The 24,979-nt window shown below is 41.5% G+C and overlaps 3 protein-coding genes across 7 annotated transcripts in view; 2 read left to right on the plus strand and 1 right to left on the minus strand.

Annotated features, from left to right (window-relative positions):
* Positions 1 to 3,302: 3,302 nt before the first annotated feature.
* Positions 3,303 to 5,403, minus strand: rpa3 (replication protein A3). Its single transcript, XM_019857318.1, has 4 exons — positions 5,119 to 5,403; positions 4,943 to 5,017; positions 3,564 to 3,675; positions 3,303 to 3,482 (listed from the first exon to the last, which is right to left on the minus strand). The coding sequence occupies exons 1-4, from the start codon at positions 5,218 to 5,220 to the stop codon at positions 3,388 to 3,390; spliced, it is 384 nt and encodes a 127-aa protein (XP_019712877.1). The 5' UTR covers positions 5,221 to 5,403; the 3' UTR covers positions 3,303 to 3,387.
* Positions 5,404 to 5,930: 527 nt separating this feature from the next.
* Positions 5,931 to 12,509, plus strand: umad1 (UBAP1-MVB12-associated (UMA) domain containing 1). Of its 5 annotated transcripts, none has more exons than XM_019857313.1 (4): positions 5,931 to 6,014; positions 6,321 to 6,409; positions 8,988 to 9,073; positions 11,642 to 12,507. In XM_019857313.1, the coding sequence occupies exons 2-4, from the start codon at positions 6,328 to 6,330 to the stop codon at positions 11,915 to 11,917; spliced, it is 444 nt and encodes a 147-aa protein (XP_019712872.1). In that variant the 5' UTR covers positions 5,931 to 6,014; positions 6,321 to 6,327; the 3' UTR covers positions 11,918 to 12,507. The 5 variants fall into 5 exon arrangements, with proteins under 5 accessions (XP_019712872.1, XP_019712875.1, XP_019712873.1 ...); XM_019857316.1 differs by lacking the exon at positions 5,931 to 6,014 and adding an exon at positions 6,091 to 6,114; XM_019857314.1 differs by lacking the exon at positions 5,931 to 6,014 and adding an exon at positions 6,114 to 6,181.
* Positions 12,510 to 15,182: 2,673 nt separating this feature from the next.
* Positions 15,183 to 24,979, plus strand: part of glcci1a (glucocorticoid induced 1a) — a 13,723-nt gene continuing 3,926 nt past the window's right edge. Inside the window, exons 1-4 of the mRNA XM_019857303.1 lie at positions 15,183 to 15,926; positions 19,268 to 19,352; positions 22,056 to 22,220; positions 23,024 to 23,176. Of these exons, the coding sequence (XP_019712862.1) occupies positions 15,604 to 15,926; positions 19,268 to 19,352; positions 22,056 to 22,220; positions 23,024 to 23,176 (726 nt within the window). The 5' untranslated portion in view covers positions 15,183 to 15,603. The remainder of the gene's footprint in view (positions 15,927 to 19,267; positions 19,353 to 22,055; positions 22,221 to 23,023; positions 23,177 to 24,979) is intronic.

The raw sequence follows: 24,979 nt of genomic DNA on the forward strand, positions 1-24,979 counted from the left end.
CCCTAGCATTCGCGGGTGCCCGCCAAACGATAAAGAAAAATGATGACTTACCTGAGCATTCTCGTATCGCTCTGAGCACTCTTGGTGGTGCTGCCGGTAAAAGTCCAGTCTTCGTCTGAATCTCTCCATCTCAAAAAGCCAACTGGCTTGGGTTGTCCGTGTGCAGAAGTGTTAAGTACAATCGCGCGCCAAAATCTATGACGTGGACACTTGACCGAGCTCCTGCGGCTTTGATTTCAATAATTGTTTACCTAATTGATGGGGGGGGGGGGGGCTGAGCAACTGGGGCGTGAAAACTCAACTTAAAACATGATTAACCCTTTCATGGTCTTCTACTTTACTGTTTCATGTAAAACATTATCAGAAATTCACACAAATGCTAAAACTATATAAAGTATAAAAACTGTAACAACATTTCAAAACACTTTAGTTCTTCATTTATCTGTTAAAGAAATGAAAACAAATTAAAACATCCACACTGTTTATGCAATGTTCTGCTTCAGTTATTACAGTTCGGAATATTGTCAAAGCTGTTCCATATTTATGCTTGTCCATTTTTCCTACTTCCAAGACTACAACTTCGCTTCAAGAAGTATACTGGCTCCCTCCCGCATCCACCATTTAACATTGCTGCCATTGAAACGGATATCCGCTTAAACCAGGGGTGGCCAACCCGCGGCTCGCGAGCCACATGCGGCTCTTTGGCTGGTTCAATGCGGCTCCCGGGCTCTCACACGACAAGTGTCGAAAACGCCTCGGCAGTGGCGATGCCATTCAAACAAGGTGCTAACTTCACAGAACGTACTCCGTCAGCCTATCATCAATCCTGTTACTTGATTGACATAGAAGGCAACCAATCAGATGACTGCATCACCGCTCATGCGCAAATAACGGCGCTAAGCGCTAAGCTAGTCAGCCTATCATCAATCCCGTTACTTGATTGCTTGCACGTGCGCGATCGGGTCGTTCGTGAGAAGTTGGTCGCTTCAAAATAGTAATACAGGCGTTCCACACTCGTGGGCCACAGGACACTGATTTGAGGCCCCTCACCTTGATGTGAAAGTTTAGTGTTAGTGCAGCCAGTGCGAGTTTGACATGGATGCTGTATGTATTAGCACTACTTCTGTGCTAAATAGTTCGGTCTGTCTCATTCGAAGGGTGACAGCTTCGGAGCACCTGAACTATGACGGCAATGTGACCATGCCCACGGTGCCCAGCGCTAGCTTGAATCCACGTGTAAACCACAGATGCAAACAACCTGCCGCTGCTGCCCTTGTTTGTGCTGCTGAGTGCAGTACACATTTAAACAGATAGACAAGACACCGGTGTGGCTGTCACCAGAGCCAAGTGCTGCGAGGCACCCGACCTGATGTTACACATGCACAAGAACGGGGGAAATGAGTGCTCTCCTTGCGGCGGCGATGTTGCCGGCGTCAACTATTTCGAGTCGCTAAATTCAGTTTAAATTCATCTCTCCTTTTATTATTTATAATTTTATCTGTGGTTTTATTGTTCTTGTTTTGATTGTAAAGTGTCCTTGAGTGTTTTGAAAGGCGCTTATAAATGTAATGTATTATTATTATTACGGCGCTAACCCAGAGCTAGCACTATTACATACACACAACCAAAATTTTACGTGTGTGTGTCTGAGTTAGCGTTAGCTCCGTGCTAGCCAGTAGCCAAACTTTTCAAACTTTATGACATTTTCTCATGAATTAAATTTAATATTAAACGGCCACCACAAACTATTTGTGTTTCCATGGTTTCCAACCTTGAACCAATCACTATGCCGTCCTCGACGTCATATGCAGGCGCAGGACCCTGAGCCGATCTGGTACCAGCGGAAATAATGTTCTTTGTACGTCAGCTAAACTTTAAAATTAAAACTTCAACACGACACTGACACCAAGTGGAATGATAGACTGTAAATGACACAGCCCAAACATGTCTTTCTCAAAGCCTGCAGTGAAGAGAAAGGTCGGTGATGAGCACAGACAATTTCAGGAAAAATGGGGAATTCAATATTTCTTTGTGGAGCACAGGGGCACCCTGACGACACTTATTTGCACAGAGAAAGTCGCGGTGCATAAGAATTATCATTTGAAATGTCATTACACAACTAGACATGCAAAATACCAGGGAGATGAGAGAGCCAATCGAGTTGCCAGTCTTAAAACATGGCCACTGAAGCGACCAAACTTTTTTTAAAGAAAGTAACCAGAGAATAACGCAGCAGTCAAAGCTAGCTATGCGGTTAGTGAGGTGATTGCGAAAGCAGGAAAGCCATTCACAGAAGGTGAATTTATCAAAAAAGTGCTGCGAATATTGTCTGTCCAGAAAAGAAAGGTCAATTCAGCGACATCAGCCGTTGTGCCAACACCGTGGCAGTGCATTTGTGACATGCCAAGTGACATTTATGATCAACTCGAGACTCATCCAGTGGAGTACAGACAATGTGAGAAAGCAAAATGTTTCAGTGTATATTCAGTCGCTCTTGATGAGGCCACAGTCATCACTGACACTGCGCAACTCGCGAAATATGCCACTCAGGAGATATTTCATCAGCTGTGCGATGCAATTGAGAATGCCGTTTTTTCACGGAAGAGGTTTGTTGTTATAACAACTGATGGAGTGCCATCAATGAAAGGGAGGAAAAATTGACCGGCGGGATTTGTTTAAAAAAAAAAAATTGAAAAGGAGGGTGTGGCCCTTTGCAGCAAATACCTGAATGCATCAACCACATCAAATCCGGGATCTTAAATGATCCTATATGGCACATGGACTTTTATTTTGATGTCACGCATGACCTGAATGGACTGAACAAGGGGTTACAAGGTCAGGGGTAACTTGTCAGTGCTCCCTATGATAATGTGAGAGCATTCTCCACAAAACTTGTGCTATGGAAAGTTCAGCTACCTCAGACAAACCTTTGCCATTTCCCAGCATGCAAGGCACTCGTAGATGCGGGCACACTATTCAGTGGCAAGAAGTACAGTGATCCCTCGCTATTTCGCGCTTTGATTATCGTGACCTCGGTGCATACTGTACTCAGAAAATAATGCCGAATGACTCAGAGGTTTTGTACTTGATTGTTTCTCAGCCTGACGTCGACCAATGACAGCACGAGGGGATCTATGCCATGCTGTACAGCCATGTTGATTCGCTGAGGGGGGGGGGTGATTGATTGGGCCCTCCTGATTGATTGGGTTGTGATTGGAAAGTTGGCACAGTCAAAGCAGGTTTTGTGATTTCGTTTACATATCAAGGACAAACTTGCACTTGTAAAATTGCATATCAGATGGTTTATTGTGAAATAGTTTCAGTGATACATATAATTCATAATGATTTTTTGTCACTTTCAGAACAAAACAAAGCAAAACATTTGCTTTAAAATAAATCGGATTCAGCTGCAGTCATGCCAAAAGGATAGTGCTCGGGAAAGTCATGGATGATCTTTACAGCTTCATTGTAGTTTTCCAGGTCTGTGGGGAACATGTGCAGAATATCATTATAAGTACGCTCAAATCAAAGCTCATCTGACATGTTCGTACATAATAACCTACTAAAGTTCATGCCCTTCTCTTCTGGGAGCAATTGGAATGTGGTGGCCATGATAGCTCCTTTGTTAGACACCATTCCAATGACTTCTACAATTCCAGAAAGCTCCTCTGCAAGCTGAAAGATGAAGGTGAAAAAAAAAAAGTGTTCAATGGAAAGTCACTGGTAACATACAAATTACGTAAGCCAAACAAACAAAAAGCTTTTCACAACTTATGAACACAAATGTAAACCCTTTAAGGGACAGCGGTTACTACAGTGGACAGCTTATCATGTTATCAGGTTGCAGGGTGCATGAAAGGCTTTCAACCGGTCACAATTTGGAGCCAAAACATATGTTTAATGTAATCTAGTTACATTAGAAAAAAAGCATTTATTCTCCAAGAGTCCTTTGCGTGTTCACCCACACATGCACGAATCTGCTTGGCACCAAACTTGAAGCCTGGGCAATGACGGCCATGCTAGCGGCAATGCGACTTCTGTCATATTACACGTTAAGCTATTATAATATACACATTCAGTGTTCCAAAATAATACTGATGCTTATTAAAGGGGAGTTAAAGTCCAAAATTTTCCTCAAAATTATACGTTGCCTCACTAGTTTTAACATGGTAGTCTGATGAATATTGTGTTTGTGGAATAGGAATTAAGCAGCATCAAATCCACTTTTTTTGTTTCCATCTCAGGGGCCGTTCATTTTGCCACTTGCTGTCAACTGAAAATGACATCATAGTTAGTCAGGGCTTAGGTAATCACCATTCATGGCTCGCCATGTCGAAAGTCGGAAAATGGTCGTCGACATCCCCTGAGATGGCTGAACAGAGCTGAATTTTTCTGTTTAGTACCTATTCCACAAACATGATATAAATCCCAGCTGTCTTCGGGCAGTCGGCGGGGACACCCTGAACCGGGTGCCAGCCAGTCGCAGGGCACACAGAGACGAACAACCATCCGCACTCACATCTAGGGACAATTCAATGTGTTCAATCAGCCTGCTGTGCATATTTTTGGAATGTGGGAGGAGTACCCAGACAAAATCCACGCAGGCACGGGGATTACATGCAAACGCCACACAGGAAGGCCGGAGCCGGGATAGAACCCACAACCTCTGCACTGTGAGGTCGACGCGCTAACCAAATTGACCACCAGGCCGCCCTTGCGGATAAATATTGCCTCCAAATATGAATTACTGGCCTCCTTGGCTGTTAATAATTGGTATCTGTATCAGCCCTGAAGGCAAACATATAGGTCGATCTCAAATTAAATGTTAATAAATGTTCAAACCTCTTTTACACACACACACACACACACAGTAAATATAGAGTAATGATTGCTGTAGCTAACTGTTCTTAAAACAGTCTGTAACATATAAAAATATACTCACAGGGTAATTTAATTCAACATGAACACATTGTCCCTCTCCATCAGTGATCGTGAAAGATTTTCCAGTTGGGTGTACCTAAACATAACAAACGTGTAACAATACAGCACGTTAACCTTTACGTCAGTCATATCGCGTATGGGATGCTGTGAATCACGGTAGTTAGGCACGAGAGTTACCTTCTCAACACGCCCGAGGAAACAGACGGGTTTGCTAATATATCGTGACAGCATCGATGAATTAATTCGAGGTCTTGGAAGATCTTGGATATCAGACATCATAACTAATATGTGTAATGGCGTTGAATGACACCCACTAAACTAACTTTTGTGGCGCGAGAATATTATTAACTTACTTTTACTTTACAACGTACGCCACGCGGGTGGATAGCTTCAATCTTACCAAAGAATCAGACAGGATTGATACGTCGGCAAGCGTTGGAATATATATGGAAACATACCCAAGGTTCCTGTACGACACATCCGATGTCCCGTTTAATTCCGGAAGTTTACTTTGGAAAACGTTATTATTTTTGCCAAATTCTACATTAATTGATCCAAATTTATGCATGAGAAACCAACTCCTGTTATTTAAAAAGTCGACATTGTCTGTACGAAACAAAAGGCTACGAAAACATATAATTTACAAACTTGAAAATTGAGTTTGTTTACACTACCTCTTCTTTTGTGTTTAATCCTTATTTGATTTTATTTTTATACTTGTTGTCATCTCCCTGTTGTGTTTTGGGAATTTGTATACCATTCCTATATTTGAATTTTTACTTGTTCTATTATTTTTGTTTAAATAAAGTTTATTGAAAACAAGTAAGAGATTGACTGAATACATTAAAATTAAATTTGAGTATAGAACCTAAAAATATATTTTAAATGGCAGCCCAACGCCTTGACATTGACGTTTATTTGGTTTGAACAGAAGACCTCACATCTTTTGTTGTGATTGTGGCCACTGTGTATTCTTCCTGTAAAAAATTAAAACGAAACGCAATCACCGGAACCTCCGAGAGTAAATGTAGTTTCTACACGGACACGGATAACAAAGAGGTCACAACAACACGGTAATTCTGGACAAATTAAATGTGACACGATATTTGCATATATTTCGTCTTTTATATCTTTGTTTCCAAAAAAATAAAAACAGCTTGTCGTATGCCGTCAGTACGTCATTTAATCACACAATTACAACACTTTTATGACTTGATTCCTCGACTTCACAACAAAGCAAGTACGACGATGCTCGAGTACTTCGACGTTAAATGACGTAGCTTTTCTGTACTTTTCACATTTACATCTTTGATGTTAGTGAATATGCCATTTGACACATTGAGCACTTCTGTTATTAACTAGAACTTTTATGCACACAGCGCAACTATGTTGTCTTTCCTGGGTTTCCGAAAAGATTCAAAGAAGTCGACGTCAGAGAGGGACCCTGACGGAGGCTTTGTGATCATCGGTGAGAACCAGTATCATTGTTGCCTTGAAACTTGGGTTTCGAATTAAAAGTTGGGGATCAGATCTCACCCGCACAACATTTTCTGTGGCTCTATGGAACGAATGTGTCTCCATGATGTTTATTGCTAAATAGACTGATTTTCATGTTGGAATGTGCCTTTAAGTGTTTATTTTTAATTCGAATTTTTTTCACCAAATCTTTTGTCAACAAAAACAGAAAAATGTTGCTTCCCTTTGTTCTTCATGATCTCTGATTTGAAGTTAAATTTGTTGATAAAATGCGTATAATAATGAGCTGCCATGCATTTAGTCCACAGATCGTATGTGATAAAAAAAACCCCATTAAATGTATGTCATAAGAATCGCAAGAGTGCGTTCTTTCCATACACAATAAATTGTCCCCAGTGTGGGACAAATAAAAGACATCTTATCTTATCTTATCTTATCTTAAATACGTCTAGCTTACTAAAAGTCAAAGGTATGATAACTAAGGGGTTTTCATTTCCAGTATTTCAGAATTTGAAAAGCGATTTTCTAAAAAAAAATTACATTTAAAAAGTTCTCTTGTTGTATTTTAAATCATCATAACGCCATAATTTTTTTGGTCACGTTTAACATGAAACATGCATCATTTTAAATCCTTATGAATAACTTTCTTTTCTTTGAAGAACATTTTTGCCTTTCAATTACGTAATTTGAAAAGAAATGTAATGTAATCATTGTTAATATTGAGAGCAATTTTTTTTGCTGGGCAAATCCCAGTGACCTCTCACAATGTTTTAGTTGAACAACCAAAATATGACAAAATAATTGATAGGGAAGTTGTAAGGGTGCAGCTATTTAATACTTTAGTGTTTGAGTAGCCTATTGAAAATGTTATCAAACAACTAAATATTTGGATAAAATATATTTTTACTTGATAAAGGAGCATTTATAAGTATAAAAGAGAAAATAAAGGATTTTACAGATTGGTTACTTTTTTTTAAAACAAATGATAAAATCTACAGTTCCAATTTCTTAAATTCACATTGTGCATATCAGCAAAGTATTTTCTTGCGTGGCATCATTTTCTGTGTGGCAATTTCAAACAAAAATACACATTTCAGTTTCAAGCTAGCATTTTTTATCTCAACAACATAAGGCATTTATTTGAAAGAAAAAAAAAGCATTAACTGCCTTTATGCAACATGACTTAAGTAGCGAGCATTTCGGCAAGTGACATACTGAATTACAATAGCAGAGGTATTCTTTGTAGGCTACTACTCCTAGTTTGCTGCCTTTATGCAACATGACTGAAGTAGCAAGCATTTCGGCAAGTGACATACTGAATTACAATTCGCAGAGGTATTCTTTGTAGGCTACTACTCCTAGTTTTGGCGTCTTCAAACTAAAATGAAGACACTTTATTTATTTATTTTTTTTGTCGGACATGACGGTTGCTATGTCATACTACCAGACATGATGTCATAAAATCATCCTGTGTCTTCTTAGAGCAGGAGAGTGGCCACAGTAAAAGTATCAGACTGGCCAGATACCGCCCGTCATCGCGTGCCACCGCCAGAAGCATGGCTCGCCCATACAATTCGTCTTGGAGGCAGGACAAAAAGAAATAAGTCCAGCCAGCAAGGAAACAGTTTGCGGGCATGCACAAGTGTGGATCTGCGCCGGAGCTCTTGGTTCCACCCAGGAACAACGAGCACATGCGGCACGCTCCTGGCGAATGCCGATGCTCGGAGTTGGCATCTGTTATTTTGAACAATAAAGGGAGCTTGAGCTCGCTCGTCAGGGAATGACAGCCATTTTGCTCATCACACTATAAGTCAATCTAGTAACAAATTGTGGTGCCATGTAGGATATGCAACATTATGTGTAGTGCGATCTGACACACCAGACTTCTGTGTCATGGGTGTGAGGTCTCCGAGAGGTCAGATCGGCACAGGGCTAATGTTATGTTAGTACGTGTACATTGTCGTTGATGTCACTGATTTTCAAAACGTTAATTTTTACCATGTATTGTGTCCAACGCGGCTTCACACCGGGCGTCTTCGGCGGAGAGCAATGTCCGTGCTACACCAATGGCAGGCCACATTTCCGCCATCTTCCCACGGTATCAACAAAATAACTTCATTTCCGCCTCCGACTTCCTGAGCACGTTTGACCAAAGCACACTGGTGTCAAACTTAAGGCCCGGGGCCACATCCGGCCTGCCACATCATTTTACGTGGGCTGCGAAAGCAAATCGTGTGTGTCAACTTCCATCATCCTTGATAAAAATCTGTACCAAAATGTCGTGTAATAAATAATCTTCAAAGTTCTATCTATCTACCTATCTATCTATCTATCTATCTAGCTAGCTAGCTAGCTAGCTAGCTAGATAGATAGTTTCACATATTTGTGGATTAAAAAAAAAAAAAAATTGGAATATTTTATGGTTTTCTGTCCCCCCCAATTATCTGTGGAAAATGTACGTGGAATTGTGACATTTATTGAAGAATTTTGGGGGGGTTGAATTTGAACGCATTTCAGTGGAAACCTTGGCTTCGTTTTAATATCGAAAGAAATAACTTGTGTCTTTGCAGGAGAATCAGTGGAAGAGCAGAGGCGGAAGATGCAGTCGATGAACATTGCACAACCATCAACAAATGTTATTGTCTTGCCTTCTAAGGTGAGCTTTTTCCATTTTTAACCTTAAGCCATACCAAAAAGTTCTGTGTAATTAAAATGCACACTGGTCATCGACATGAGAAATAGTGTGACGCTTTGGATGTAATCATGGAAGTACAGCATAATCTGTACTGCTGCGATGATGAACTGGCTGAAGGCAGTATTGACAACACTTAAATGGAAAGTCAAGTCAAAAATATTCTTTATGATTATCTGTACAATGTGCCCTCACTCGTCGAAACACGATCTTCTGATTATTGTTTTTGTGCAATATGAATGAAAGGACCCTGGGAATGACGCAAACACTGGCACTTATTTTACAATTATGTCTTGAAAATTCACGTCAGCTGTAAAAGTACGTTGAAGAGCGACTTTTCTAACTTTATGGAGCTTTTTTTTTCTCAGTTAATCCCAGGGAATTGAAGCAAGGGTTTTATTTTTTTTTTCCCCAGTTTTTCTTAAATTCACATTGTATATAGCAGCAAACCGTATTTTCTTGTCAAGAGGCGAAGCTTTATTGATCAAAAACAAAGTTCTGCCCTAGTGTAATTTTCAGAAAATTTATCATACAAATGTCAAAACTCAGGACTCTGTTGTGACAACAAACAAAACATTACTGATAAATCATAAACATGTCAATCTATGAATATACTTTTAACATTAGGCTGCTTGTACTCGGCTGCAAGAGCCTGCTTGGAGAGTCTCTCATTACTCCATGCAAGGATCCTGGCGTAAAACACGCACTGATATCCGTGTTCTCAGTGGGGAAAAAAAAAGTTGTCATTAACAGTGGCCACGTAAGATTGCTGCCCCATGGCTTCGGCCGCAAGCGGCCTACTGATAGTCCATTTGTCCATGCCTGGCTAACCTACACCGTGACGCAAGTTAATTAATTCCCAGTTCCCAGTTAATGTAAATTAAATAACGAAGCACTATCCCTTATTGTGCGTGTGTCGACTATCCGGAAGGTAAGCTTGACAAATTGGAGTTTGGAACGCTGTTTAACAAGGTTGAATGTTTTACAAAAGCAGTGACCCAGTCAGGGGGATTCATAAAATATCAAGCTCTATCCATCCATCCATCCATTTTCTGATCCGCTTTATCCTCACAAGGGTCGCGGGGGGTGCTGGAGCCTATCCCAGCTGTCTTGGGCAGTAGGCAGGGGACACCCTCAACTGGTCGCCAGCCAATCGCAGGGCACACGTAGACGAGCAACCATCTGTGCTCACACTCACACTTAAGGACAATTTAGAGGCTTCCATGAACGTGCCACTCATGTTGTTGGAATGTGGGAGGAAAACAGAGTACCCGGAGAAAACCCACGCAGGCACAGGAAGAACATGCAAACTCCACACAGGAAGACCGGAATTGAACCCTGCACCTTTGCACTGTGAGGCCGATGCGCTAACCAGTTGACCACCGGGCCGCTCTGTACATTAACACACAACTTAATACACACACAACATCACAGGTGTCAAAATCAAGACCCGGGGGCCAAATCTGGCACGCCTCATCATTTTATGTTGCCCGCAAAAGCAAACATGTCAACTTCCATGATCCTTCCTAAAAATGTCTACACGGTGTCTTCTAAACATTTTAAATTGTCATATAAGAATAAGAAAACCTTTATTCGTCTCACAATGGAGAAATTCCCAATTCACAGCAACAAAGTTATGAAAGGAAGAAAGTAGAAGAACAAAAAGTGTAGGAGCTGCTGTAAAGGCAGCCACTCTCGCAGCGCCATCTTGAAGTCATACGTAATAAATCAGAGATATAGTGTACCCATTACTCTATATATACTCTAAGCATTTTCTTGTTACCAAAGCCCTCATGATAGTAACATAAACCAGTGTTTTTCAAACCATGTGCCAGTGTGCCGCGGTAAAACATCCAATTTGTATGCCTGTGAATCGCCAAGAAAGTAATCGTTTAGTACCCTCCCATACCGCTAGGGAGCAGCAACAGCTAGCCAATTGCCTTGTGTTTCGACCACTAGAGACAAGCGAATTTGTGCCGCATGAATGCAGGACGGACGACAGTGAAACAATAAATATCAAGATTATAGAATACTTTTTTCTTTGTGTTCATTTGATTCCAATTCAAGCTGTTGTAACGTCATTCTCCAATGTCAAAAACGGTTAAATTAACAATACAACACGTTAATTGTTAAAATAAGCGTTTTTTTTTTTCACATTTTCAGCTAGTGGTGTGCCGCGAGATTTTTTTCAATGTAAGAAGTGTGCCTTAGCTCAAAAACGTTTGAAAAACACTGACTTAAACACCAGTTGAATCAACAGCTATTCTTGACTTCTTTGTATGGTTTCAGTCATAACGGCCATCCGAGTGAAACGGTAACTAAAATGTGGCCCGCGCCAAAAATTAGTTTGACACCCCTGCACTACATACACTCAACATTTGAAAAAAAATGTTTTTCTTTGATTCTCCCATCTGCATCACGCTTTATGCATCAATGACATTGCCGAATGTTCTGTATCTTCACAGCCATTATTACTTTGGTAACAATTAATAGGATTTGACGAACACAAATTCTGTTTCTGCTTTTTGGCAGCCACCATGCCCTGCTCCAGCTCGATCAATGGAACCAATTGCAAGCACAGCTCCGTCGCTCACAAACCTGGAAGACAGGTCCTCGGTCGTCGAGACGTCGTCACCGGCCCCCGATCTCCTTGGTGACATCCCCTTCGCTTTGGCACCTCATGTTCAGGCAATGCAAAGAGGGTTCTCTTACATTCCTGATATACTGCTGTCCAAGGACATGAACTCTAACCTAACGTATTTTCAATATGACTTCACTCTCGAAAAATCGGTCCTCCTTAACTCGTAGTTTTTCCCCACCATGGCCAAGTGAAAATGAGGTTTTTGTGTCTTTACTGCATTTGCGACTGTGTATCCCATTCAGGGTCATTAATGGGCTTAAGTTGATCTCAAGATGATCAAGTAGCAGAGGGGTTTTCCAGCCCGCATAGATTGTTTGTTTATCAGACACGAAGACAATCCTACCAATTGAGGTAAATCAACATTTCAGATTAGTTGAATTTAACATTTGCAACATTTTTCATTCACTGAAATGGAAAGATTTGGTTACCATATAAAATCCTACATGACACGAAACTGTCAAAACATATTTTTCCCTAATTGACAGTGTGATGCCATGCCACTTTACGTCATACTGAATATGAAGACGTTGATGTTTTTGTTTTCATCTCGCTGTCGATCAGTAGAAACCAGACACGTAATCTGAGAAGTGGACGGTTTTTGGAATGACTTCAAATTTTTTTTACGATACAGTGATCCCTCACTTATCGCGGTTAATGGGGACCAGAACCCCCGCGAAAGACGAACATCCGCGAAGTAGGGTTTGCCCCTCCCCCACCCCCTAGGAATTTTTGTGTAAGGGCTGGAGGGTACTGGCATATTTAAAATATGTAAACAGTGTTTATACTTTACATATTCGAGACAACAGCTACAGCAGTACACGTATTTACTTCATTCTTTAATGATAAAACCTTATACAGTAATTAACATTCATCATCATTGCCTTCTGAAAGAAGCGAAGAGACTTGCGCTGGTGGCGTCGAAGGTGGCCCTCACTTGGCGGTCTGACGGTGTGCCGCCGTTAGCCTCCAGCCAGCTCCTGGCCGGCTATCCCCGCGCAGCCGATGTGTTAATGATAAGACAATTAATCGATATTGATTAGAATCGCCTCCTCTCTCTCCGCCGCGCACGTAGAAACAACAGAAAAGACAGTATGCCAGAGAGTCACCAGCGTGATGAGACTGAAGGTGCTGGGCGGTGCTGTGAAGATGCGCAGCCAATCAGCTCACCGGATAAATCCACTCGGTGCTGTCATTGGTCGATGACAGCACCAGGAACCAATCATGCTGCATATACAGTACAGGCATGTACAAAACCTCCGAGTCATTCAGCCTTTTTTTTTCTGAATACAGTACTTTGGAAAAATCCGCGATGCACTGAAACCGCGATAAGTGAACCGCGAAGTAGCGAGGGATCACTGTACATAAATGAGTGACCCACACTACCCATTGCTTCCACGGTATTTTCATTCAGTCTTTTTTCTTTTTTTTTTAGGTAGTCTCTTTTCCAAAAGCATGTAGTAGTTGCCAACAAATCAATTTGTACTGTGTTTTGGATGTTGAAACAATGTCAACAATGTGCCTTACTGCCTTTCAGTCTACAATAAATAGATATAGTTATCTGTCATATTGTTGTTTGAAGGCAAACTCTTAACCATCAATTACTAACATCCCTGATATATTTTTATTTTCTACAGACGTTTTTCTAGAATGAGTGGGCATTGCTACTTTTTTTTTTATTTTTTTTATGACGACAGTACAGTCATACCTCGGTTTTCGACCATAATCCGTTCCAGAAGGCTGTCCGAAAACCGATTTGTTCGAAAACCGAAACCACGCTCTTTAAAAAAAAAAAATCTTTATTGAACACGTCTGCTCACAATGGAACGCTACACGAGGAAGCGTCACTTCCTCGTCTACCCGAGGAAGCGTCACTTTCTCGTGTAAGGAAGGCGAGAGGAGTCAAGTGGCGCATTCAAGTGCGCTCGGTTTGGTCGAGAACCGATTTTCGGTTGTAATCCGAGGCATAAAAAAAACGCGAAATTTTTGGTCGAGAACAGAGACGTTCGAAAACCGAGGTTTGACTGTATATAAAATAATTGTGATACGTTACGACTGAAGATTACCAAGGATTAAAAGCACAACCAGGAAGTTGTTGACCCACTGTCGATTTAGAGTTACTTCTGTCGTTTGAAATGAGATTAGTCTGTACTTTATACTCCTTATTTATTTATTTATTTACTTACTTACTTACTTACTTACTTGCTTACTTACTTACTTACTTACTTACTTACTTATCCCCCCACCCCCCCAAATTTGCTTATTACTTAAAAAAGGAAATATAAATAGAGGTAGCTAAAGTCAACCGTTCTAGCGATCTTGATCATTTGAGATCTTGGTGTCATGGATGCAACTGATGTGGGGGTGGGAACGTTGAGGTGGTGCTAAAGGTTTCAGGCGTGGTGGTGAGTGTAACGTCATTCGTTATACGAAGCCTGATAAGGCGTACTAAAACAGCGACAGCAGCAGCAGTATAAGGAGGAACGTGAACCAGAGAGAATTTATGACTACACCAACAGATTGGCCGGGTTCGATTCCGGCTCCGGCCTCCCTGTGTGGAGTTTCATGTTCTCCCCGGGCTTGTGTGGATTTTCTCCAGGGACTCCGGTTTCCTCCCACTTTCCAAAATCATGCATGGCAAGTTAAAGGAACACTAAATTGTCCATAGGTATGAACGCGAGCATGAATGGTTGTTCGTCTCTGTGTGCTCTGCGATTGGCTGGCAAGCGGTTCAGGGTGTCCCCCCACCGACTGCCCGAAGACAGCTGGGTTAGGCTCCAGCACGCCCTGCAACCCTTGTGTGCAAAAACGGATCAGAAAATGGATGGATGGATGACATGAGTACTATATATGTTCATTAAAGAGGGTAAGTGTATTGTGTGCGAAGTATTTATTTACTCCCATCGTGCCAGTTTGTGACGATGTCAACGGTGTTTGGTTTGTCTGCTATATTCAAGGTTGGGACCAGAAGGATTTTCTATTCCAGTGAATCTCTCATAGTTTGGTACTTGAGCTCTTTCTGGTGCTACTTCAATGAATTACTACCCAAGTACAGTTCAGTCGTATTTTTATTTTTTTTTTTTTTGTGTATAATTTTCCAACATTTAGGCACAGTTTTAATGGCCAAACTGTGCATGTTACAGTGACTTGCAACGGTATCATTTTTCACGAACACTTGGACCTACTACACTACCGTATTTTAATGTTAGTCATTATGGTGGTACTTTATGAGCTCAGTATTTTTCTTGGTGGTACTCGGTATAAAAGGTTTAGAGAACTAAATTCCTTGCAAATCTACATTGAAGAACATTGTCCTTAAACCGTGCGATGATTTTCTCACGCAGTTGTTCATGCACTTGCTTGTGAATGACACGGCAATTCAGGGAAGCTCCTTTTAAGGCCCAGTCATGGGATAGATTTGAAAATCATTGTATTCTTTTATTTATGCTTAACACAATGAACATCGCAACTTCATTGGAATCGGCTTTGTAATACAGACTAATTAATTCCTTGAGTTTGTCTAAAAATACATAGGAAAGCGGACATGGGGAAAAAATAGCATATTAAAACTGGAATCTAATATTGGGGGGAATCTCAATGTCGTCCGGCCCTAGTCTATAATTTACTGAAGAGGCGGATTATAATAAATTCTTTTCTGCTTTTACCAGTGTTCTTTAATACAGTATCTGTACGTATACTGAAGTATACAGTACTGTACTGTCCTTTTCACGCAGGAGCTCTGTGCTGGAGTTAGATATGTTATGATCTATTTGTGTTTTGTTTGCTGATAAAACATGTCAGATGATTGTTTTAAGCTCTCAACATGGCGTTACAGGAGCTATTTAAATTGGTCTGAATGTGCAGCATCATCGGGGTCTCTCCCGGAGAGTGTCACTTTCATCACATCGCTTTTTCCTCCTCTTGCAGCACCGCGATCCAGTTGCAGGCTCATGCGCGCCATGGGGCCGTAGAAGCCTTTGCGTGGAAACCAGCACACCCCAACGGTCTTGTGTTCTTCCTCGTTAGCTGGAAACAAGGCTGGATTGACCTCGTCCCGTCGCTCAAGTCCCATCAGCCCGGGTGCAGGCAGGTCGGACATCTGGCTGGTCCTCACAGACGTTCGTCCCTCGACTACCAGGAACTCACCATCACACACGTTCACATATTCAGAATCCGAAGGTAACGTAAAGGCGTATTTTGCAAGGCACCTATCATCGTTTCGATAGCATAGTGCTAAGCTAAGCACCGTTCTGTCGCAAATGGAGCGACGCTAGTACCAGTACTCGATCGTAAAATAAGGCAATTTAAGCAGAAAGCGGTAATAAACAATGTCGACGACAGTTTTAAAAACGCAACTTTACCACGCAGGGAGCATGACAGCGTTTTATTGTATTCGGTTAATGTATTAGGTCACCATTAAACGATACATTCAAGATAGTCTCAAATGTGTTATTTGCTTCCCAGTGTTTGTCATCAGACGCCACGTCTTGTTTTGGTGTCACGTTTTATCATGATGGACTAAGTAGGTCAGCATTTATCATCAAAACGAGTACAGTTATGTAAATTATTCGTACGCCGAATTGCACCGTCAGGTTGAAGTTTGTAAATTTTTGCTAGACATCTTGGATTTAATAAACAAGACGGAGCAGCGCCAATTGTACCTGATACTAGTTTAATATTTGAAATCGTTCTGTTTGCTCATGATTTGGCCATGTTATGTTATGCTAGGTGGTTAACTGTTTAATGGGGTCATTCTGAAATTGTGTGTGTGTGTGTGTGTGTGTGTGTGTGTGTGTATATATATATATATGTGTGTGTGTGTGTGTGTGTGTGTGTGTAAAACAGAATGGTAAAGTCAACTCTTGTTTTTGTTGTGTGATTTCAGATCAAAAGATGAACATGAGACAAACGTTCACAATTCCAACTTTCATTTCTTGGTGGAAACATCTGGATGTGTTGAACAGCTCAGAATAGAGTACCGTACCTTTTTTTTTTTGTTTTTGTTTTGAATAACCCACTTTTCAAGTGAGCAAAAAGTATTGATTTCTGTGACTGATGGGTGTTTTTACAGTTGTTTGGTCGTTGTCTTTTAGTTTGATTGCTTCAACATTAGATAGTCTTTGTTTTGGGGTTTCACCTGTGAAAGTTGCATTTGCTGTATAGCAAACATGCAGATCAGAGAGGCGTCAGTGGGAGAAAAGCAAACCATTTTGACGCTGAGATTAAATCGATCCAAGTCGATTGCGCAGTCATTGGGCATAACCAATACAATAATGTGGCATGTCCTGAAAAAGAAACGACTGGTGGAGTCAGTAACAGACATCGGACAGGTTGGTCAAGGCTATCAACAGCATTTGCATCCAAAGACAACAGTCAGTGACATCACTGCCAACCTCCACAGGACAGCAGTGAAGGTATCACAATCCACTGTTGGAAGAAGACTTCGAGAGTAGAAATATACAGACCATACCACAAGATGCAAACAACTCAGTAGTAAAAAGAATTGGAAGGCCAGATTAGATTTGGTAAAGTACAGAGATGAGCCACAGATGTTTTATGCATTTATGACACAGAGGGGCCACCCTTCTATCTATCTATCTATCTATCTATCTATCTATCTATCTATCTATCGAGAGAGAGGGGGGGGGGTGGCAGCGGTGCAGTGGTTAGAGCGTTGACCTCACAGTGCAGAGGTCGTGGGTTCGATCCCGGCTGCGGCCTTCCTGTGTGGAGTTTGCATGTTCTCCCCGGGCCTGCGTGGGTTTTCTCCGGGTACTCGGGTTTCCTCAATACAGTTGAGTTGAGAATCTCACATTGCATTGCGGCCAACAGTAGAATCTGGGTCAGTTCTTGCATGCTTTTGTGCTGTAAAAGAGTAGTCATAAGTCCTCACGGCAAACATCCTGAATGCTGGATGGCGTAGCCTGCAAAGTACGTGGCAGCTAGCTGCGGAGAGCATAGATACTAGCTCGAGCAAGCCTTGGCTGGTTGATGACGCGCATATTGCCTCCATTTTGGGTGTGTTCTTTGCAAGTTCATAATAACTCATTGGGTTCATCTCATTTGTTAAATTGCAGCTTCCTAGGTCCTCGCTCCTCTCTTTAACTGCTCGCATCTCCCATCATAAATTACATCGAGGGGATTGACAAAGGAGGAGGTACAAATTATTGAAGAAAGGGGACGATCAGCCCTTGATGTCATTTCATGGAGACGTCTACTAAAGAAGATGACACATCATTTATTCATGCACCTTCTGCGTGTGAAAACGATTACTATCACCCCCAATGACCACTTTATGCTTTATGTTTGAAGTGGGACTTAATTAAAGTCAGATATCTACACTGTTATGCTTCACAACTTGGCAGATGCAAAGACGAGTGCATTTGGTCTGTCTCAAGCGCGTCAACCCCGCCCCCTCCACTCCCAATGCATATTTGGAAAGCTCATAATCCATCAAAATGTTTTTAATTTTGGAACTGCATCATCTTTTGTTGATTCGAAAACGCTCTGTTGTAGAGTTAGCTTCCGGTATTCATCCATGTTCTCCCCACCACACTGCTTTCACACACCACCTCGCCACTAGGATACACGGCCATTCACAGAATGTGTGTATCAAGATCAGATCCAAGCTACTCATGCCATCTAGTGGTAATTCATCATTCTGAAATCATTCCCACAGCCTTGATGCTTAGAGCTGCGCAAAGCCCTCAATAAAATCTGCATTTTTCTGTCGTCTGATTCCTTGGTCCAAGCAAAACTTGGACTTGGTCTAAACCTGACTGGCAGTTTAAACTCGCAAAATACGTGTAGTGATCTGCCCCCATTGATACAGTAAATATTTAGCGTGACATCCATCCATCCATCCATTTTCTCATCCGCTTTTCCTCACAAGGGTTGCGGGGCATGCTGGAGCCAATCCCAGCTGTCTTCGGGCAGTAGGCGGGGGACACCCTGAACTGGTTGCCAACCAATTACGGGGCGGTGTCAGATATTTAATTTAAATTTGTTTTTGTCATATTATTAAACACACATTGATTCTGAATTACTTCATTTCAGTAAAATTCAGAACATGCAGGATTCTTCCCGTGTTCGATTGGTTACATAAAGCAGGTGGTGATGGTGATCACTGATCGCTTTGCAGGAATGTCGCGTTTTTCACTAATTTAGAGTATTATTACATACTGCAGATGAGCGGGAGTGGAAAGTTGAATCGACGGCAACTTCCTCCTGCAATCATAAAACATATCTGTGGTCAGATTCCAAATTCAGTTTGTAGATGTAAATGTGTGAGTGAAAGGTTGTGTGCGCCCTGAGAGTGACTCGCGAACTGTCAGGCAACTGTCACTTAAGTTCTGCTGGATATGTTTCCAAAGTAAAAAAACAAACCAAAAAAAAACGTAATTTAAAAAGAAAAATATACAGAATAAAAGTTGGTCTTAACGGACAAAAAGAAAATTCCATGTGCCAATGGACCTCAGTTAAATTTAGAGTTAGTAATGTGTTGTTGCTTTTTTTTCCAGACACTCGGATGTGGGTTTGACAAAACAAGCCAAGTCGGGACCGCCGGCAGCTTTCTGTATCTTGGCGCAGTATCGAGCTTCAGCGGTAAGGCAAAGCAAATGGAATGTCACGAATGATACAAACAGATTCACAACTGTAAAAGTCAGACAAGACGTGCAAGATTCGAGTGCAGAATTTTGATTCTTGCAGCTGCTCTGCTTTTTCCTCCAGACACCCCTGACATCTGTTTTGACATACAGGGCGACCTCTACTTACGAACGTCTCATATGAAATTTTCAAGTCACGAAACGGCTCAACGGGAAAATATTGCCTCTAGTTACAAAATAAATTTCAAGATACGAAAAGTAAAAATACAGGATGGGCCCCGAGTTTCCTGAACGCAACATACTTATAGCTGCTCTGCCATTGGCTATTACCGAGCATCATCCTGGCGTCCCATTGGCAAAGAGGGACTTCAACCGAATGTGTCTTTGTGTGATAGATAGATAGATATCAAAATAGAAATAGATAGATAGATAGATACTGTACATAGATCTGTGTGTATGCAGCGTTCTCGTCATTCGCCCATGAGGCTTTCCGATAGTTTTAGGTAAATGTGAATCACCCAGAAAAAGTGTTCACCAGTCGGGCGATCGCTCACTATGCTGATGTTTGCCTTGGACATTTTCAAAGGATTGTTAAAAGCTGACAAAAGCAAACGTCCTTGGATATCAGTTCTTTACAAAACGCCAGGCAAAAACCACTTCTGAGAGAGAACTAAAGAGGGCAAAAAACGATGAGGATGCAGTTAAAAGTTAAATGACCATCGTTTTTCTTCTTTATTCTTTGTTTTTGACATTATCCACAACTGTCTTTTATTGTGCAATAATCTAATTGTAACATGTATTTGTTAGGTATTTTGATGCATTTTTATGCTTTAGGAAACTTGGGTGGGGGCTTGGAACGAATTAGGACATTGATATGGAAAACGCGTCTCTACTTACAATTTTTAGTTAAGAAATATCTTCCAGAACCAATTAATTTTGTAAGTTGAGGTACCAATATATATTAAATTTTAGAATTCCTTCTACGACTGTGGAACCCCTTTAATCAAATGCCGTGCAAGTTGTACAAAGTCGCAATAACCCAAATCTTGCAAAACATGTCTGAAGTCACACAAAGCTTGCATGATGTTACGCGTGACCAAGGCATGTCTTGCGAGACTTACAGCATGACTTCAGTTTGGTGAAAACCGTTGTTAGGCGGAAAAAAAAAAACGATCGGCAAGTGAATTGCACAGCTGCAACCCAGGTTGACATAACAACATGCTCTATTTTAACCCTTTCATGCACCCTGTAACCTGACAACATGGTAAGCTGACCACTGTAATAACCGCGCTCCCTGAAAGGGTTAACTGATTATTTCCAACATTTACTCGCCCCCTAAGAAAAAAAACTGCTTATCTCCTAACAAAACAGGTAATCCTCCACTTATGTTTGATTTGCAAATATTCGAAGATATGAACAAATGCTGACAGATGCCCATAAATGTCATAAAATGCCATACGGCTTTTCACAAGTTCATATTTTCAAGTGCGCGTCACATTATCATTTTCCATTGACAGCAAGTAGGATAGAAACGGGTGCATTTTGCTGATTCATTAACCATTTCATGCACCCTGTAACCTGATAACATGAAAATCTGTCCACTGTAGTCACCACTCATACAGCCTGAAAGGGTTAATACTACACACATGCTATATTTACCAGTGAGTGGTAGAAGCTTTCAGAAATGTACCACATATCCTGTTATAAGCCATGTACTTAGCTTGCACTGTTATGTGAGATTATACTTCATGTAACTTTGTTGATTATGGTTTACAGACAATGAAAACCTAAAATTTAATACAGTGATCCCTCGCTTTAACGCGGTTCACTTTCCGCGGCTTCGCTGTTTCACAGATTTTTTTTGGTGCATTTTTGTAATGCTTTTAAACAGTGAATTGCGTTCTGCATCCTGATTGGCTAAGGCACTGACCGACGTGTCTCCACACCTCATCTCTGTACAGCTTGCCAAATTTACCATTGCAAATTTTGGGTCTTTGGTTTCATTGTATCAGTGGCGAATGCTGGTCTGCCAAGGAGGGGAAGCTCAATTTCGGCCTGCATCATAAAATGTGTCCGTTTATTAATACGTGAACTCTACTCTCCGTTCCTTTAAAAAAAAAAAAAAAATGACAAGGTTGACTTCACCATAAGATCGGTGATTGGCTAATTTCGCTGTCAATCAAAAAGAGATTCAGACTCAGACAGATCATCCAATCATCATGCAGAAAAGCTGAGCGTCCAGGGCAGCCCATAAACACCCACTGTCCATCGTCTCCCAGAGACGCTGAGCGTCCGATGGGCGGGACAAAACCAGCATATATCCAATGACTCGTCTCGTTTCAATGCATTGGGACAACGGGCTCTGAACTCTCTCGACGGCCACCGTCTGTCCTCTAGACGCTCAGCGTCCACACAGTTTAAAGCACAGTGAAGCTGCGGGAATGAATTAGAAGAGAGTCGCGTCGTAACCAGTAATAAGAAGCTGATTCGGAATAAAAGTTGAGCGCGTTGTAGCGCATATTTAGTCAATGACATGTACACACAATTGTATGTACACACATGTATTTGATCACTTACTTTTTGACATTTTAGGGGAAGCTGAGCTTCCCTTGCAGTCTTAGAGCACTCGCCTCTGGTGTTGAAGGATGGTAATTTATTCGTGTACTAACTGTAAGGTGGTGTTGTTCTTCATTCTGATTAGGGGCTGAGCACTCCCGGAGTCCGTTTTCCAAGATTCTCCCCTGATGAATGTGATTCCAGCAGACTGCAAAGCTCTGGACACAGCTCCAGTGTAAGCAAAGCTGTGAGCCCATTGTTGAACTTAGACGACACCGAAAAACACTGCACCAGATCCGGCTACACCCAGGTAATTCACTCTGTGTTTTCATGTTTTGAGTAAAATGTCACTGTGACACATTTCTGACTCCATCGCTTGGCAATGTGGAGGCCTTTGGCGAGATTTCATATCTCGCCTCCCTCCATCGACGATTTACATACGCTTATCACCGAAATAGAATTTTTAATGTTGGCCTTAATTTTTTTTAAATGCGATAACTTTCATTCATTCATTTTCCGATCCGCTTTATCCTCACAATGGTCGCGGGGGGTGCTGGAGCCTATCCCAGCTGTTTTCGGGCAGTAGGCGGGGACACCCTGAACCGGTTACCAGCCGATCGCAGGGCACACATAGACGAGCAACCATCCGCGCTCACACTCACACCTAAGGACAATTTTGAGTGTTCCATTAACCTTTCATATATGTTTTTGGAATGTGGGAGGAAACCGGAGTACCCGGAGAAAACCCACGCAGGCCCGGGGAGAACGCGCAAACTCCACACAGGAAGGTCAGAGCTGGGATTGAACCCACGACCTTTGCACTGTGAGGTCGATGTTCTAACCACCGGATCAGCGGGCCGCTCATGCGCTAACTTATTTTTGTAAAATGCGAAACATTTTATTGTGTGAAACATATTACATAATCATGAAATATTGAACACGACTTTTTTTTTTTTAGAACAAAAACTTTCAATAAAATACTGGCATTTCACCTTCAGTTTTTAAAATTCAGAACTTTGCATACACAAAATGACTAGTCGATGCAAACTATTAAGTCGGTGCAAATATCGGCTAATTGTGGTGTTTGGCTGAGACTGTCTCTGTGCACTTCAGCACCTTTCCATGTCGAAGTCAGCCCAGATGCCGCTGTCCAACATCACGGTGTCAAAGCCCTCAATCTCCCGGGTACCCAGCAGCATGGAGGGCATCAACCATGAGCTGGAGAAGGTATTTATCAAAGACAGCGGAGAGAAGGAGGAGTTAAAGGTAGGACTCAGGTTTTTTTTTTGGAAATTTCAGTCTGTCATATTTCTGGGTGGGGGGGTTGTCTGTTAGCTGCCAAGTCTAGTCGTAAAAGTTGGCCTGATTTTTGTTTTTCAGTTGTTGAGATTCATTTAGACCGTTGAACGGTTGACGCTTTTTATCTTTTTTTCAAAAATGAGGTCATTTTGCAGTGCAGAAATTGAAAAGTTGATTCAATGTTGCAGGACTTAAACAGATGAATAATGAAAGGTAACCTGACACTTTTACCGTTTTACTATTTATAATCATAGTAATTCTAAATAAAGATGACGGTGAGCACCGATGCAGTCGTTTTTCGGGTCGTACTCAGAAACTTTGTACTAAAAATAGCTCAGCCCAACTTGTCAACAGAACAGCAGTACATCGACAAAGAAAAATACTAAGGACCAGAAAAAACACCCGCTAAGAGGTTTGATGATGCTAATACTGGCAGAAGAGTTAGCGAAGAGACTTGCTACCCCATAATTTGAAGAAATCAGAATATTGATCCATATTAGCTCCCTCAGGATGTAGCATGAAGCACGACACAAAGTCCATAAAAATACATGCTTTATTCCTTGGCAACCCGTGAGAACTGGTCACAAACACGGATTTGAAACATATAAATACAAATGGCATGACAAAACAATAAATAAGAGACAAAAGTTCTGAGGACAATTGATTCAACAAAAAGACACACGAACCTCGCGGGCTTGCATCCACAAGGGGCCAAATACCCTTGCTTGCCTCCTTCTTCCTTCGTGTAGTCAGCCGTTAACTCCGCTTTTGGTATTATCTTTGTTTCCCAATGGCTGCGCAGAGCTCACAAAGTGGTTGTGTGTTTGAGTGTTTGTTGGCGATTGCACATGTCAATTCGTGTCGGGCAGAACACTTTTAGGTTACTGCTAATAATCACCACTAGATGGCAGACGAACACTAACAGGGAAACAACTCAATGGGGTATATGAAGAGACTGTAAGTCCATATAAAAGGCGCGCTGCTGGCTTTTGAGAAAATTGAATGTTTTTGGCAGGGGTTGGGGCTGGGGGGGCGGGGATACGGTACAAGGGTACCTCTACTTACAAACGTTTCTTCATTAGAAATTTTCAAATTACAACAGGAAAATATTGCCTCTTGTTACGAAAGAAATTTCACGATATGAAAGGTAAAAATACAGTATGGGCTGCTACTCGCAGCTCAGAGTTTCCTGAACGCAACATACTTATAGCTGCTCTGCCATTGGCTATTACCGAGCATCTTTCTGGCATCCCATTGGCTAAGAGGGACCTCTACTGTATGTGTCTCTGCAGCGTCCTCGTCATTCGCTCCTTGGGCCATGAAGCATTCCGATAGTTTGACGTAACTGTGAATCACCCAGAAAAAGTGTTCACCAGTCGGGCGATCGCTCACTATGCTGATGTTCGCCTTGGACATTTTTGAGGGATTGTTAAAAGCCGACAAAAGCAAACGTCCTTGGATCAGTTCTTTTCAAAACGCCAGGCAAAAAACACGTCTGAGAGAACTAAAGAGGGCAAAAAACAGTGAGGATGCAGTTCACAGTTAAATGACCATCATTTTTATTCTTTATTCTTTGTTTTTTACATTATGCACAACTCTCATTTATAGTGCAATAATCTAATCGTAACATGTATTTGTTACAAATTTTGATGTATTTTTATGCTTTAGAAAACATTTATGTCTGAATTTTGGTGGGGCTTGGAACGGATTAGGGCAGCGGTCGGCAACCTTTGACACGAAAGAGCCATTTGAACCCGGTTTCCACGGAAA

Source organism: Hippocampus comes, unplaced genomic scaffold (genome assembly GCF_001891065.2).
Source record: "Hippocampus comes isolate QL1 unplaced genomic scaffold, H_comes_QL1_v1.1 scaffold73, whole genome shotgun sequence".
In the NCBI taxonomy this organism is placed as follows: Eukaryota; Metazoa; Chordata; class Actinopteri; order Syngnathiformes; family Syngnathidae; genus Hippocampus; species Hippocampus comes.

What these genes read in the sequence shown, in the direction of transcription:
- rpa3 (XM_019857318.1), bottom strand. Translation starts at nt 5,220, where the DNA reads ATGATGTCTGATATCCAAGATCTTCCAAGACCTCGAATTAATTCATCG. An exon ending in TCCTCGGGCGTGTTGAGAAG is followed by an intron (nt 5,018 to 5,118) that starts GTAACTCTCGTG and finishes TGTTATGTTTAG; the next exon opens with GTACACCCAACTGGAAAATC. An exon ending in ATGTTGAATTAAATTACCCT is followed by an intron (nt 3,676 to 4,942) that starts GTGAGTATATTT and finishes TTCATCTTTCAG; the next exon opens with CTTGCAGAGGAGCTTTCTGG.
- umad1 (XM_019857313.1), top strand. Translation starts at nt 6,328, where the DNA reads ATGTTGTCTTTCCTGGGTTTCCGAAAAGATTCAAAGAAGTCGACGTCA. An exon ending in CGGAGGCTTTGTGATCATCG is followed by an intron (nt 6,410 to 8,987) that starts GTGAGAACCAGT and finishes GTGTCTTTGCAG; the next exon opens with GAGAATCAGTGGAAGAGCAG. An exon ending in TTATTGTCTTGCCTTCTAAG is followed by an intron (nt 9,074 to 11,641) that starts GTGAGCTTTTTC and finishes GCTTTTTGGCAG; the next exon opens with CCACCATGCCCTGCTCCAGC.